Source organism: Rousettus aegyptiacus, unplaced genomic scaffold (assembly GCF_014176215.1).
Source record: "Rousettus aegyptiacus isolate mRouAeg1 unplaced genomic scaffold, mRouAeg1.p scaffold_m13_p_22, whole genome shotgun sequence".
Lineage (NCBI taxonomy): Eukaryota > Metazoa > Chordata > Mammalia > Chiroptera > Pteropodidae > Rousettus > Rousettus aegyptiacus.
Window position 1 is genome coordinate 208,319 of NW_023416298.1, and position 17,634 is coordinate 225,952.

General features: G+C 35.2%; 1 protein-coding gene across 7 annotated transcripts in view; it reads left to right on the forward strand.

Annotated features, from left to right (window-relative positions):
- The window catches only part of CR2 (complement C3d receptor 2), a 32,785-nt gene extending 22,460 nt beyond the window's left edge, over window positions 1–10,325 (forward strand). For all 7 annotated transcript variants that reach the window (XM_016120117.2, XM_016120125.2, XM_016120135.2 and 4 more), the window contains 6 exons: window positions 69–254; window positions 1,280–1,468; window positions 2,110–2,133; window positions 2,822–2,897; window positions 6,624–6,732; window positions 9,518–10,325. In XM_016120117.2, the coding sequence (XP_015975603.2) occupies window positions 69–254; window positions 1,280–1,468; window positions 2,110–2,133; window positions 2,822–2,897; window positions 6,624–6,717 (569 nt within the window). In that variant the 3' untranslated portion in view covers window positions 6,718–6,732; window positions 9,518–10,325. The remainder of the gene's footprint in view (window positions 1–68; window positions 255–1,279; window positions 1,469–2,109; window positions 2,134–2,821; window positions 2,898–6,623; window positions 6,733–9,517) is intronic.
- The last annotated feature ends 7,309 nt before the right edge of the window (window positions 10,326–17,634 follow it).

Sequence of the window (17,634 nt, forward strand, 5' to 3'; positions counted from 1 at the left end):
GATAGTGTTGGCTGTGTGTTTCTCTGGGTTTAATTAAAGATCCTTTTTTTTTTTTATTGGTGTCTAAGCTTTCTTAGGATGTCAGCCTCCATCTAAGATCCACAATGGGAATCATACTGGTGGAGATAAACCTCGATTTTCTCCTGGAATGTCAATCTTGTATAGCTGTGACCAAGGCTACCTGCTGGTGGGAGATGCACTCCTTCTTTGCACACACGAGGGAACCTGGAGCCAACCTGCCCCGTATTGTAAAGGTGCATTATCTTTTTTATATTTTTAAATCAAATTTGTCACAAATAGATATATTCAGTTAGGTTCTTTCAACTTAAAATTGAGAAATAAATGCATTAATTAGATAATTTAAATGCATTTAATTGGGAAATACATTAATTAAGCTGAAGATCATAAGAAAGATGACTTAGGCTATATCCTATCTGAGGAGGGATCACTTATGTAGTTATTTAAATATAGAAAGTCGGAATGCTTATGTAAATTCAACATCCAAAGAGCAGATTGAATTCACCTGTGATTACAATTATAAAGAGAGTACATTTGACAAAATACTAATAAAAAAGAACAATGATCTTTTCAGTGTATTTCCTCTCAGTGATGATGAGATTACGAGTGTTTTTTTATAAAAGTTTCAGAATGTCATTTCCATTAGATATATGAAATATGAGTAGTGAGTTAATGTCTATTATTTGTTGAGCACTTTTTACTGTATGCCTGATACTGTGCACAGCATTTTGCATGTATTATCATTTAACCTTCATGAGAACTGTATAAAGTTGGTGCCTTTATTATTCTTATACATGAATAGTCTCAGTAGTACGCGGAGATTTATAACTTTCCCAAAGTCCCACATTAAGAAGTCCCAGAGTCAGCATTCAAATCCAAAATCTTACACTACTGAAAAATAAAACAAGTCAGGAAGCATGTACATATATTAAGGATTGGAGAGTAAGAATAGAATCTGATAAAACGGTAACTCAGAATTCTTACTATTACCCAGTCATTCCTCACCATTTCTCTAACAAATCATTGAAATTATCCAATACTATTAGTTTAGAAACTAAGGCATAAAGAAGGATAATCTGGCTTAAATTACATAGAGGTTATTGAGATAGGTGGCTTACACCGAAAGACCCTCCCTTAAGATGTCATTTTGTGTTATTTCAGTGAGGCTTTACTTACCGAGAATGAACTGAGTTGGTTTCATAAATCTTTCCATTAAGAGCAGCATCTATAGTGTTGGTAAATTAAATTCCTTTAATTTCAGAGGTAAACTGTAGCTTCCCAGAATATATGAGTGGATTCCAGAAGGGGCTGGAGTCTGGGAAAAGGTATCAGTATGGAGCTGTCGTCACACTGGAGTGTGAAGATGGGTATACCTTGGAAGGCAGTCCCCAGAGCCAGTGCCAAGAGGATCACCAATGGAACCCTCCCCTGGCTGTTTGCAAATCACAAGGTAAGTGTGAGGGGCTTTGCTGCATCTGGCACTTGTCTCACTGTAGAGAATGGAATGAGGGGTATCCTTGAATGTTAGCTACTCCTGGGTTTTAAATTGATATAGATCTGTAACCAGTGGTACAGTAATAGGTAAATCTGAATTTGGTGGTCTATTCTAGAAAAAGGAAAACTTTCTGAGGTTGAGAAAAATAAATAAAGGAAATAGAGGAGCACTAAATTAAAAGGTGCAAAACTAAGCCTTACATTTTGTAAGGAGTTACTGCTGAGACTTCTCTTATTGCTAAATCTAGGTTTAAAAGTGCTTACAAAGGGACCACCAAAAACATGTTAACCAGCCTATTACAACAGTTAATATTTGCATTCTAACCTGAACAATCCCTGGTTATACTGAGAATACTGTTGTTGTTTTTTTAATTGATGAACTACCCCGACTTAAAGTGAAAATTTTTAAGAAATCTAATGAGCTGTTACCTAAGAAATGATGGAAGAGTGGGTAGAATCCAGGGTTCTAATACATCTTTTTAAGTAGACTTCAAGAGAGGGAAATGAGTGACAACTTCTAGGACATTACCATGGGACTTGGGACTACAATGAATAATGAAACTAGACTAATATGTTCATGATTTGTGTTCTCCTTAGGCTCAGTTGCTCTCCTTTTTTGTGGTAAGTTTTTTAAATACTTAAAAAAGATTCTGATGATATTTTATAAAAATTTATACAAAATTTGACGTTCTATATTCTACCTGAGTATTACTAATTTTTTCTCCTTAATTCATAAGAAATTATCTTTTGTGGTGTTTTAGGGAATTTTAATATGCACTTCACATCATAAACTCACTTTTAGATAGAAATCACAATAAATGATTTAAACTGGCAACTATTTCCCAATTTTAAATTTGAAAAGTTTAGTTTACATTAACACTTGGTCTTATACATGATCTGGTCCTATCAAAATAGGCCGGTTTATTCTGCAGTAGAAAAATATATTTTACACTTGCGAGTGAAATGTTGTTATGCAAAGTTGTGGAATCCTGGTGCCCTGAGTTCCTAATATTATCCCAGTGGCAAGAATATTACTAATAAAACTGGAAGGAACAGTAAAGCTCAACGGAACTTGACTAGAATCCTATGGTCAAATGCTTGGTGCTTTAGATTAAATGTGGACTGAACTGACTCAGAAAATCCTTATGCACAAGTATGATTGTTAGAAATTCAATATTTATATGGCTCGGGAAGGATAGGTATAGAAGTAACATACCATATTCCCCATCACAATAGGGCCTATGATCACTTTAAAACAATTATAGGTCACATTTTTCTGGCATTTGATACCTGCTGTTTTGTTTTCTAGGTCTTTTTGCAGGTTTAGTAATTCTTATCTTATTGATAATTGTCACCATACACATGATATCAAAACACAAAGAACGGTAAGTTTAATGCATGTTTAACCAAAATGCACAAAAGGTTTGTCTTCTTGATGAAACCAAACAGAAGCTCAAGTTACATGAAATGAATGTAGCAATGTTAATTGGAATTAGGTATTTTGTGCTATATAGAAGAAAACCCTATCTGTAAGATCTTAAAAGATATCAAGCACTCATTTTATTGAAATATTTATTCAGATGATACATTATAAAAAAATCTAGAAAAAAAATCCTAGTGATAACAACTGCAGATATTTTGGTATATTCCTACCTGAACTTTCTCTTTTTAAACTGAAATTTTGGCAATTTAAAAAGAGAAAAATTAACTATTCTGCCTTAACTTTTTTCATTTAGCCTATTATATATATATACTTTTTTTTTTGTCTCTTTAAGCCATGTTTTTTTTTTAGCTACTTAATAGCATATTGTTCTTAAATATTTCTGTATTGTGGAAATTTGAGGTTGTTTCCACATTTATTCTGATAACAAATAAAAATTAGAATCACCTTTAAATAACCTTTTCACATATTCTTATTTCTTTATTATTATAGATTTATAGACTAGGGAAAATATTTAAAGTGCTTAATAAATATTGCCAAATGATTTTCTAGAAAGTTTGTTTTAACGTAATCATATTTTAAATAATTAATATATATGGACATGTGTTTCTGGCCTCCTTTTAATGCTTTATTGATCTATTCTTCCATCACAAACCACTTCATATTTAATTAGTATAGCTTTCTACTATTATAATATTTGGTAGGGCAAGAATCCCCTTGGAATAATTTTTTAGGATTTTCCTTTCTATTCTCTTCTGTTTGTTTCTTTTCATATATTGCAATTGCATAAAGTCTATAGATTAATTCACAAGAAGTTGGCATCTTTTCTGTAATGTCTTCCCATTCAGAAACATACTCGGCTTTTCTATCTGTTCAAGTAACCTTTCTCTCACTCAGTTTTTGTTTTAAGGCTACTGAAGTATATTACCAGGTTCTCTGTTTTGTTCTATAACATGTTATTACCCAGAAATTAGATATACTTTTATATTTTTTAATTAATTTTTTGTACATTTGAATCTATAAAGTAATACTGCTATAGTGTGTTTTGTGATATTTGGTGAAGACACAAAACAAATAGTACTTGGGAATTTCGATCAAAGTTCCATCATGGAGGACATGTTTCAGGTGAGCCTCAAAAGAGTATAGACAAGAAGGGAAAGGTATTCAAGGTAGAAGGAGCAGTTTAAGTAAAGACCCAGAGGCTTGTCATTCCATCGTATTGTGATAACTACATAAGCAGTGTGAAATGACAACGAAATTGTATGAATGTGTTTGAAGGCGAAGGTGGAGGCAAGGGCATAAAATATTAGGTGGAGGGAAGGGTATAAACTATTCCTTTGACACATAAATGTTGAGGCAGTTGCAGAATATTATGATCTGTGAAAAAGATATTTTCAGCAGATGACACCATTCCATATCAGCCTGGGAATGTTCTGTGGGCATAAGTTCTCGGACCTCTGTACTTTCAAGTATTAGGAAGATAATCAGGTGAAGTCTTACCAAGTGTCAAATTCCAGTGGGAGACAACCAACTCATCACCCCAAACACATCACCCACAAATTCCATGAAAATTTGTTTAACATACCAAGTCACCTGGTGCCATATGATTATATAGTTCACAGTTGTATAAGCCTAGTGTAGGCATCAGACACGAAAGGGTTACACTGAAACTGTGTAGTGACAGAATTTATGAACCTGAGTAGTTTGTTCTAAGCCTGGGAGGGCCTGAGCATAGCAGGTCTGGCAAGGGTCTACAGTCAGGAAGTACTTCATACTAGTGCTTACCAGAGGATATGCCACATAACCCTGGTGTTGTGAATAACTTCAGGAGAAAGAGTGTTCTGTGGCTAAATAAGACTGGGAAAATACTGCATACCATACATTTCTCATGGAGATTCACAATCAACATGAGAATATTTACAGAATCTTGTTTAATTTTCTTTTAAAACAGAGTTTCCTGTACTAACCAGACTGCACAACTCTTTTTTCCCTCATATAATGCTTTTGACATCCCTTGGAACTAAAGTTCCATTTAACAGACTTTGGGGAAATCTAGGAAAGTGGTCAGGAGCTAGATCCTCAAAAGCCTGCAGGCCATGACAAGGAGTTAGAGTTTATCCTGTAGAGTCTTAAGCAAGGAAAAAATATGTTCAGATTTGCATTTCCAAAAGAAGGGGCAGGACTGGGCTGTCAGCCAAAGCGGCAGTGGCAGGAAATCAAGAGGATGGTACAGATGTAAGAGGTATCATCACTCTTAAAAAGATAGGATTTCTGGGATTGAGTATGTTGCTAAAAGTAGGGAGGAGGAGGTACACATGGAATCAAGTGGAGGTCGCTGAGTGGTCCCCGGGTTTCACATAAAGAAGAGAGGGACAGGTTTGTAGGGAAGGAAGATAAGTTCAATTCTGACCTGCCACTTGTGGCACCTGTGATGCAGGGTGTGAGAGAGGAGCCTGGACTCAGGTAGGTGATATTTAAATTTCAGTTTAAGCTTTGGGACCATAAAGAACAAAAAAGGTAAAAATAGGCATGAGAACCGATCTCAGAAGGACAGTAACGCTTAAAAGGCAGGATGGCAAGGAACAATTAGAGGTAGGAAAGCTAGTAGAGAATAGTTTCATAAAATTCAAGGGAGAAAAAGGTCTCAAGAAAAAAAAAATAGGGATATTTTTGCTTCCCTCACAGGAAGTTAGAAAATATTTTTAGCCAAGAGTAATTATGAATTAAAATAAATAGAAAATGTGGTCTCTATCTCTTTCCTTCATTCTTCTAAATTTGCTATCAGGACATGGCATGGGTAGAAAATTTTGCAGCCTTTAGAAATGCCTACAAGCTCTAGTAATTTATAATGTTCCAGTCTAATTATTATTAAGTTAATTAACACAATTATAGGACATACTATTATTTATGTGCCTCAATCAATATGAACCGAACATATATGTTAAACTAAATTCCGAAGCATTACTCTCATTTTATTTCCATTTTCTAGCCGACATTAATTTATTTTCTGATAGTCGATATAGACATTTCAACTGTCTTAAAGACTTTTTGTGAGATGAGTAATCATTAAAAAATGGATGTCTTGTACAAAATTTAGTATTTTGTAATACTTTATTTCAGAGTTCCAGATGATAGTAGAAACACATTTATTGTCCTGTGCTAATTTAAGAAAAGTGGTTTTAGAAGCACAGTGAAATATATATGCTTTCAAGGAGTGAAACTAAAATTGCCCTTAAGAATCATTTAAAGCTTTTAGTGCTGTATGACTGTGTCAGGATTTTGAATTAAACATCAAATACAAAAATTTCTTTTTAAATTGAAAGAGTATGTCCCAAATTGGTAAATTTATGATATCATAAAATAAAAACTTCTTTTTGATTATTTTTTAAGCTGAGGATCATAGTGACTAGTCATCAAGAGTCCTAGATCTGAGGACAGCTGCTTAATGTCAACTTCTGACTTGGACACTTAGCAGCCTAGCAAGTTACTTATTTCCAAAATGTGAGGATTATGGTGATTACTTTATGGGCTACCTAAGACAATAAAATGGAATCATCCATGAAAAGTACTTACGATGTTTTTGGGAATTCTTAAAAGAAAACAACTGTTACATTTTTATAGTAATCATGTACAATAAGTAAAGATTTTACTTTCTTCTTCTTCCATTCAGCAATTATTATACAAATAGAAGACTCACAAAAGGAGATCTTCATTTAGAAACACTACAAGTGTATTCTGGTGATCCATACAACCCAGCAAGCTAATCAGAAGATGAACTGGTATCTAATGAAATTGAAATAGTTTTGTTAATTTCTGTCAAAATTTTCCTCAATTTCTATTTATCAACAAGCATAGTACTAAGTATATATGGTCCGATCGCACAACTTTTTTTTAGTAATAATGCATAGAAATTATTAACTTGCATGTGTCCTATTGCCAATTAATGTCCCTGTTTTTTAATACATTCATCCATTCAACAAATAAATAAAAAATAATTTAAACTAACATAAGAAGATGGTAAGTATTATGAAGAGAAATAAAGCAGAAAAGGGGGATAATAAGAGCAGGGTATGTGGAAGGGAACTCCTCACTAAGAAAATGGCATTGGAGTAAAGACTAGAGTGAAGTAATGTGCCAGCCTTGTAGAGGAAAAACATCCTAGGGAAAAACACTAAGTATAAAGACCTCAAGGTATTAAATGCTGTCCTAGATGCACACCAGGCCAATGTGGCCTTGTGTTGGACTGACCAAGGGAGAAAGTGGTAGTGATGAAATCAGAGAGGTGAGAGGAGGAAGTTGGGGATGATCTATCGTGAAGAGTTTGCCAGGTCATTGTAATTAGATTGGTGTTTATTCTGAGAGGGAAACCAATGGAGAGTTTTAAGTGGAGTAAATGATCACCTTAACTGCTGTATTAAGAATGGAGTATAGGAAGACAAGGGAGAAAGATGAGGACTCAATGAGGCCTCTAGCACAATAATCCAGGTAAGAAGTTCTGAGTGGCTATCACCAAGCTGGTGGGAAGAGGTCAGGTTCTATATGCATTTTTAAGATACTGACACTAAACTTTGCTGACAGTTTGAATCAGAATATGAGAGCAAGGGAAGAGTCAATGACAATGCCACAGTTTTTGGCCTGAGCAACTGGAAGGATAGAATTGCCACTAATTATGTTGACTGAGAATGTGAAAAGCAGGATTGGGGAGAAAAATTTGGAGATGTGAAGTGTGACATATCAAATAGACATCCAAGTAGAAGTGTCAAGAAGGCAGCTGGATGTATAAAATAGGTTCAAGCTCAAAGTACAAACTTGGGCTTTGTCAGCAAATGGACATAAATTTTAAAAAATAAAAATTAAGATCACCAAAGGGGTAAAGGAGCCTGGGTAAAAGAAAAGGTCCACGTGCTGAGCCTTGGATCCTCCAACATTTGGACTCATAGGTTGAGAAGAAACCACAAAAGGAGTGAAGCGCAGCCTCTGATACAAGAGAAAACCCCCAGAGTTTTGTGTCCTAGCAGTCATGTGAAGAAAGGATTTTAAGGAAGGAGTGATCAACTCTGTCAAATGCTGCTGATCAAGAAACATGAGCAGTGGAAACTGCCCATTCTATTTAGCAGCACAAAACTTTTCAGTGAACTTGACAAGAACCGTTTTGGAGAGGAAGGAAGCAAGACCCTGATTGAAGTGAGCTTAAGAACGAACAAAAGACAAATTAGAGACATCAACTCCAGCCAATTCTTTCAAGGAGTTTTTCTATAAGGAAGAGCAGATAAGTAGAGCGATGGCAAGAGTAAATAAGTTAAAGGAAATATTTTTAAGAGTGGAAAAACAGTTATGATGGTATTGATGTATGCTAATAAGAATGATCTAGTGGAAAGGGGGGAAATGATGGCAGTAAAGAAAAGGCAAAACTACTAGAGCAATGTCTGGGTAAGCCTGAAAGAATGGGATATAGTTCTCAAGCAGGGGAGTGTAGAATTTATGTGAGAGTGTGGCCTTAGTAACAGAAGGCAAGGCAGAACATATAGGTGCAGATGAAGGCAGGTGGGGAGATGTGACAGTGAATGTATGTGTGGAAGTTCTCTTCTAATGATTGTTTTCTCAGTGAATACAAAGCAAAATAGTTATCTGAGAGGAAGATTGAGGAAGGAGATGATAGGGATTTAATAGGAGAAGGCATGAAATAGCCACATTGAGAGTCGATGATTGAAAGATAGAGAGTATAGAAAGATTGACAAGCAATATGAAAGATCCTGCTGGGGTTTCCAGGAGAAAATGGAGGAGAACAATTGAAGTTTTATTATGCCCAGGCATTATGCCATGGGACTTTCATGCCTTATCTCATTTAGCCCCAATTGCAATATTAAAAGGTGAGTATTATCTGAGGATAATACTAAGGTGAGCATACAGTATCTGAGATGAGAAAACCAAGGCTAAAATGTTCTCTTGGCCAAGGTCTCTAAGTCAGCAATTGACAAAGGTAGAATTCAAGTTCAAATCTATTTTCAAACTGCTTTCTCCTACAAAATCTATAAAACGAAATAGCACTTCTGCCCTCTTGGAACTTATTGTAGTAAAAATTCTTACACTATGCACTATATAATAGTGCATAGTGTAAGAATATATGCCATAAACAAGATATAGAAAATGTGCTCTAGCAGTGGAGGAAGAAAAGGTTACTTGCTGCTGGCAAGTTGTAGAAAAAGTAAAGATAACATAAGAAACCATGCCAGAGTGATTCCTAAATCCAAACCAGTGGGAGTCCAAAGTAAAGCTATTACATACATATTTGTTGAATAAATATATGAATGAATGAAATTAGACTATTTTTGAGCTTTTCCCTCAATTTTATCCAATTTACCAATATAAAATGTAATTGTTTACTCCAGGTCATATTATCTGAAGAAGGACCTCTTAGTAGAATGATATCTTCTAATAATCTCTATGCATTAGTAATAGCACTTATAATTGATATATACAAAAAATGTTAATACTCATTATTTAAACTTTGATTTGCACCACTGATATTCATGCTGCCACCTTAACACAAATTATCTATTTCAGTGTGCCGCCTCGCTTGGAATCCAAGCAAACTGAACATGGTCTAGAAAGAAACCATTTGAATATCAGCAAGTCTATTTGTATGGTCTCAGCATCGATTAAATGATTTCATAAGCTACAATTTCCTATATGCACTTATTCTCAAGAAGAACAAAGGAAGTTTGCTTAATGATAAAGATGGGAGCCCAATTTCACTGCCACATAATCTTCAAGTTTTTAAAGCCTCACTTGTGATGTGCCTAGAGTCAGGCTATGACTATAAACAATCACATAGCTCTGAAAGTGTCACTTTTTAAGGAAGGCACTAAAAAATGCTGAGCTGTGCTTGTGTCTAGACTCTTCTTTTTGTAATCAGCATACTCACTGTTACCATGTACTTTTTGTCACAGTAAGATTTTAATTATTTAAATAAAGTGTGAAGCATTTTCTGTGGTTATTATGCACATACCTTTGTTGGGAAGTTTGATTTTAATAGTAGCATCCTTCTCAGATATGGTTAAACATTTCACTTTTATTTCTACTTATTTCGAGTTTTGTTTTTTTCACAATATACTGCCTTTGATTAGTGGTTTATTGGCTATTGTTTATTGGTTACTGGTTTATTTGTTGCTTTTCCATAATCACTCAGTAATTCCGATTTGCACATTTTTTTTTTTAAGTTATAGGAGTCAAGTTTTAATTCTAAAGCTTCGGTGTACAATTCAAGTTCTGGATGTTTCCTTGGCAGTTTTGTCAAAAGCGCTGGGTGATTGTAAAATATCACTTAATGATATGTATATTAGTCTTCAAATACATTTTATATTAAAAAAAACTCGCCTTTTTGATTGTTTTCTGGAGTCAATGAACTATTGAATACAGACATAGTCTTAGGGTTTTTAGAGTACTTGATTTAAATTTATGCATTCTGGATCCCATAACTTTGTCTTTTTGGCCATAGTTTCAATTCACAAATTCAATTACCTTATCCTCAAGACTTTGTCCAGCAGACACCTTCCCCAATTCATCATCACGCTCTTCCACTCTGACTACACTCTAATTTCAGCTGTCAATTTTTTTCATTCCAACATTTAAACTATTGAGGAAATAAAACCTTGCTCCCTGGCTACCACAAATTCACTCTCCTCATCTTTTCTTAGAGTATGTATGTTCTTTGGCATATATATTTTTTTTATTTTAGTTGTGGTAAAAAAAGCAATATAACTTAAAATTTACTATCTGTATCATTTTTAAGTATATAGAACTGTTAAGTATATGCACATTATTGTGCAACAGATCTCCAGAACTCTTTAATCTTATAAAAATGCAATGCTATCCCGGTTAAACAATAACTCCACATTCCCCTTTGCCTCCAGTCCCTGGCAACCACCATTCTACTTTCTGTGAACTTAACCATTTAGATACTTCTATAGGCGGAACCATACAATGTTTACCTTTATGTGACAGTTTTATTTTATTAGCATAATGTCAAGGTTTGTCCATGTTGTAGCATGTGTTAGAATGTTTTTCCTTTTTCAGACTAAATATTTCATTGCACATATACACAACATTGTCTTTGTACATTCATTCGTTGATAAACATTTGGCTTATTTTCTCCTCATGAAGGTTTGCAAATATCTCTTCAAAGCAGTGCTTTCAGTTCTTTTAGATATGTATCCAGCAGTTGTATGCTCTCGAGCATCTTTTATTCATTCACCATTAGTCCCATTTTTATTTCTCTCAATTATCTGTTCTTATACCTCAATCCATCTAGTCTATTTTCCCTTCCTCTCTATTGTCCACCTTTTCTTATCAGATATTGCAGACATCACAAGGTAACAATAAATTCCTCTCTATCTCCCAGCTTATCTATATCCTCTCATCTATATCCTCATTTCCACGTACCACTTTTCACAGACTATATTGTTCTCTTTCATCCCTTTCTTTTTCTTCTAGGACATTGCTCCATCAGTTATACCTTCTTTCATTACTGCCTCCTTTCCATCCGCAAACCTGCTCAAATCAATACACATTCATCTGTGACAGATAGCCAACTCATGATGACTTAGACCAAAATGGGGTTTTATTCTATCATATGACAGAAAAGGTCCAGGATACAGCTGGCTTCAGTCAAAACAGGAATTAAATATTCAAAGCCTATCCTCAGGAATCTGTTCTAGCCCCTGGTTCTGCTTTTCACTGCTGGCTTCATTCTCTGGACACTCCCTAAAAATGCAAAATATTTGCTGGCAATGGCAAGCACACATCTCATCAACTTAGCATTCTAACACAAGGAACTTCTCTTGTCCAATGATTCCTTAAAAGTCCATGCATTAGCTCTGATTTGTCCACATGAGGTCACATGCCCCCAACTAAAGCACTTACTAGGGCCAGGACAGTGAAATAGCAGATGAACAAGGCCTGAACTGCCTGCCTGGGCTTGGAGCTGGGGGGTAGGATTGATCTACCTCAACGGTTCTCAGGTAAAGTGATCACAGCTCCATAGAGGACATTGACAATATCTGAAGACACTTTTTTGTTTATTATAGCTAGAAGAGGGGCGTATTTTGGTACCTAGTGAGTAGAAAGCCAGAAATGCTGGTAAACATCCTACAATGCACAGGACAGTCCCCCATGACCAAGAATTATCTGGTTCAACATGTCAATAATGTCACAGAGGAGAAACCATGGTCAATTGTGAACCACAAGGAACTATGGGAAAGATGGAATTTCCCAAAGGAAAAGCAGGGGCCAATTCCAGAAGAAGGGGCCAAATTAAAGTAACAAATATCCACCATTTCCTCTCTCTGGAAACAAATGTTCCCCAAAGCACCCATGTTTCTTTTCTAAACTATCTCCCTTCTTTCAAACAGCAATTTTTTCTCAAAAAGTTGTTGACCTTAGCTACCTTGATTATTTCACTCATTCTTTCAACAAATAATTATGTAAAATCCTTCTGTGTGCTAAGCAATGTTTCAGGTTGTAGGATGTAGGAGTAATAAAATGACGGTCCTCATGTAGCTTTTATTCTAGTGAGGAGAGAAAGATACTAAGCAGGTTCACAGATGGCAATAAGATAAAAAATAAGTATAATTTTCTAAATTATATAAAGCAGAGAAAGAAAAAAGGAAGTTTTGAATGAATGTGCAATTGTTAATAGTGGCCAAGAAAGGATCGTTGAAGGGGTCATATATAAGAAAAGGAACTACTGGAGGTGAGGGAGGAACTAGATAAAAAAGGGATGATGCTTTTTGCATTTGGAGAAATAACGTGTTCATGCTTATGGTAAAAATTCATAGAAAGGGGGAAATAATGAAACTAAAGAAAGAGAAGAGAATTCCTGGAGTGATGTCCTTGTGCAAGTGAGAGAAAATGAAATTTAGTGCACTAGTGGAGAGAGTAGCCTTAGATAAGGGCATGAACAGAATAACCATACTAACAGGAGATAAAGAAGCTATACAGGTCAGAAAGAGGTCATTGAGTAAAGTGATGAGAGAAGTTTATGAAAATTCTTCTTGATTATTTCCATTTACTCTGAAAAAAAAAGAAGCAAAGCTATAGAGAGATATTAAAAATGATACCGGAGATATCAGAGTTCAATGTCAATATAAAATAGCTGAAATAGTCACTTAAGAGGATGAGAGAGTATATTGGCTAAGCAAATATAGTAGAAATACCTGGCAGCATTACAACAGCCCAACTAAAATGAGTTAGTAAAGTTAAGACTAGTCATCAGGAATATGTGTTTTTCTTCAGTCACATTCAGTACTCTGGGAACAAGAACAAAACTGTGGAGAATTGATTCTAACCAGAATTATTGTTTGTCTAATGAACATAATAAAGTGAGATTAGGGAAAGGCAGCTGAGGTTGTATGAGATTGTGTGTAATGATTATAAAGACGGACCATAAAATTTAACTTTGTAAATATGAAAGTGGGGACACTAAGAGGTTTGAGACTGAAATATGATAATAATGTCAATGGGTTGTAGGTACTGAGAAATACAAAGATTTTTGAGTCAGGCAAACAAGAAGGACAGGATTTGTGGTTGGACAGTGGAACGGTTGAAATTCTGGAGGGGCTACAGTTATTAACGTGGACAAGGTCTAAAGTAAGATCAAGGACATATTCATTGTGGAGTAAAGCACAATATCACTGACAGAGAAGATCTAGGTTTGAAAGTTCAGGTATTTGAAAATACTATCATTATGAATATTGAATCACTGAGGACAATGACAGGATTAAGAGTAGAGAAGGTTGCTGTGCTCAAACCTTCAAGGAATAAGAGGAGAAAGCAGAGGCTAGGAGATTAGTACAAAAGAAGTGCCAATGAGTGGTATATTCTAATCTCATGTGATGTAAGGCTAGAAAATGGAATCTTCTATTCCTTTTTCCTCAGCTTCCTATTATCTGGCTTCTTCTTCCTTTGCTCTGTGGCGAATAATTTGAAAGGATGATCAGACCCTTGAGAGAATGATATTGGACTTATTTAAAAGGAGGTGCAGTTAGAGATATTATCAAAGTAGGTATTTCTTGCAATAGAGCCTCAGAAGAGAGCCTAATGGAAACTAATGGAAAATAAAAAGCATACCTAAAGGCTACTCTGTTTAGACTGCGAGACATAGCAGTTCTACATAATACATAGAAATAAACACAAGTAGGCAGCCAAAAGAAACAAAGAAACATGTCCAAAATGAAAGAACAGAACAAAGCACCAGAGAAAGAACTAAACAAAATGAAGACAAGCAATCTACTAGATGTAACCTTTAGAATCAAAAAAGGAATCTAAAGCTATCCTTTAGAGTCAAAAACACTGGTTATAAGGATGCTTAATGAACCTAGGGAAAGAGTAGATAAACTCAGTGAGGACTTTAACAGAGAAATGAAAACATAAAAAAGAACCAGTCAGAAATGATGAATACAATAACTAAAGAATGCATTAAAGAGAATCAACAGTAGATTAGATGAAGCAGAGGATTGGACCAATCACACCAGCAAAAAAAAGAAAAATGAGGATAGTTTAAGGAGCCTCTGAGACATCAAGCATACCAACATTTGAGTGCCCCTTGTATGGGTACCAGAAGGAAAAGAGAGAGCGCAAGGAATTGAAAACCTATTGAAAATAATGACAAAAAAACTTGCCTAACCTTATTGTGAGAGATGCCTGCAGTCCTGGCAGAATGCTGGTGCTTGGAGCAACATGATCGCACTATAGGGAGAGTGAACACGCCTTACCTATTCTGTGACTTCTTGCTCTAGGCACAAGGATAAGAAGAGGGAGTAGCCGATAACACAGTGGTGGCCTTGAGGCTGAATTTGGGAGTTGACTGTAATCTGTAATTACTAATCTGATTGTAACTAATAATAATAACAAAGCCAGCTTTGTGAGAGAGAGAATAAAAAACCATGGAGACAGGGGTGGGGGGAGCTAGCACTGCCATTCTTCCCCTCTCCCTTATTCATGTTAGTTAATGCATTTCCAAACTCTGACACTTCTTCCTAACCATGTCTGCAACAAACCTGGCAATGGAAATACACATACAAGCCCAGGAAGCACAGAGACCCAAACAATATGAACCCAAAGAGTCCCACACTAAAATATGTCATAGTTAACATGTTAAAGATAAAGACAAAGAGAGTATCTTAAAAACGTCAAAGGAAAAGTAGTTACTTACAAGGGAGCTCCCATAAGACTGTCAGTTGATTTTCAACAGAAAATTTGCAAGCCAGAAGGGATTGGCATAAGATACTCAAAGTGATGAAAAGTAAGGACCTACAACCAAGATTACTTTACCCAGCAAAGCTATCCTTTAAAATCAAAGGACAAAGAGCTTCCCAGACAAGAAAAATCTAAAGGAGTTCATTGTCACCAAGGCAGTATTATAGGAAATGTTAGAAGGACTTTGTTAAGAAGAAAGAAGAAATTAAAAAAAAAAAAAGATTAAAAAAATAAATATTTGAATAAAAAATGGCAAAAACCACATATCTAGTAACAATTATGTTAAGTGTAAATGGATTAAATGCTCCAATCAAAATATAGCATAGTTGAATAAATAAGAAAACAAGACCCTTACATTTGCTGCCTACGAGACACAATTCAGATTGAAAGACACACACAGACTGAAAGTTAAGGGATGAAAAATGGTATTTCATGAAAATGGAAACTAAAAAAAGTTGGAGTAACAATACTTATACAAGACAAAATAAACCTGAAAACAAAGGCTGTAGCAAAAGATAAAGAAAGACTCAGTAATCCCACTCCTGGATATTTATTTGAAGAAACCCAAAACACTACTTTAAAGGACCATATGAATCCATGTGCCCATTGCAGCATTATTAACAATAGCCAAGATATAGAGGCTACCTGAATGTCCATCAACAGATAAATAAATGGTACACGTATACAATGGAATATTACTCAGCCATAGAAAAGAATGAAATCTTGCCATTTGCAACAACATGGATAGACCTAGAAGGTATTGTGCTGAGTGGAGTAAATCAGATAGAGAAAGACAAGTGTCATATGTGGAATCTAGAGAATAGGATAAACAAACAACAGAAATAAGCTCATAGATATAGAAAACATTTTGATGGTTCTTATAATGGGGGTTGGGGTACAGGGAAGGAGATTAAGAGGTACAAATTAGTAGTTACAAAATAGTCATGGGTATGTAGAGTATAGCATGGGGAATACAGTTAGTAGTATTATAATAACTATGTACAGTGTTAGATGGGTACTAGATTTATCAGAATGATCACTTCATAAGTTATATAAATGTCTAATCACCATATTGTGTACCTGAATTAATATAATATTTTATGTCAACTATCATTGAAGAAAATAAAAATATAAAAATTAAAAAGAAAAGCATACCTGGCATTTGAGACACTAACTTTTCTCAGTTAGTGAGGATAGGAACTGAGACTTGAGTAAGGACAAATGAAGTTAGACAATGTTCTAGAATCTTTGTGTGAGCTGAGGCTACACTTGCTGAGTGACATAGATTTGTGGGACTGTGAGTCTCCATCCATGACGCCACATTGAATAAAGTTTTCTACCTCAAGTGTCTTTACTCTACCATAAGTAATAGCTATGTATGGAGGATAAAGGAGCTAACAAATTTACTAAAGTGGCTGCTACAATATTTTTTTAAGTTTCTTTCTACTCCCCTTTCTACAGTATTTAATATTTGGAATTCCTCCACTCTTCACACACATCATTCCAACTCTTGCTTTAGAAACAACTGATGTTCGTTCCTACTAACTTTTATATCTGGGGCTCTTGTCTCAGGGACCACAGACTTTTGAAGGTTCATGGTTACAACTGACTTTCGATATAACTAGTTTCCTTTGTAATCCCATGTACTTTACTTTATGCATTTCAAGATAATTCTGAGAAAGGATCCACAGGCTTGACCAAACAGGCAAAAAAGTCCATGATACACAAAAATGTTAAAAATCTTTGCATGGATATGGTTTACATATTTCAATGCTATTCTTCCTATTACTTATTCTGTGTTATTCCTTAACAATTTTACTAATTCCTGAGATTCTGACCCTCCTCCAATCATTTCCCTTTCAAAAGGCTTCTTGTTGGTCTTTTCTGGAAGTCCAGCTTCATAATCAACAAACTTCCTACAACAATCTCACACCCCTGGACCTCACTAAACTCTATCTGTCCCATACCTGTCTTTCTTCAGTTAAAAAAAAAAAAAAAAAAACAAACAAACAAAAAAAAACAGAAACCTTTTATATTTTCCCTTGATCGAGCAATCCTCTCTTTCCTATATTATTTTTTTGTTGTTGTGGTTACTACTATAACATTTTACCTTGTAGATTAAAATGCCACAGATTTGTTCTTTTACAATTCTGAAGGTCAAGGGTCCAAAAGGAGTGTAACAGAGCTAAAAACAAGGTGTTGGCAGGCAGGGGAGAATTCCTGACTTGCCTCTTCCAGCGTCCAGAGGTAGCTGTCATTCCTTAGTTTATACAGCATCATTCCAATCTCTGTTTCAGTTATTGTCTTCTGCTCTGATCCACTGCCTTCTTCTAACAAGGACCTGCCATTACATTGCCAATCCAGATAATCCATGATTATGTTCCTGTCTCATGATTCTCAATTTAATCACATCTGCAAAGCCTCTC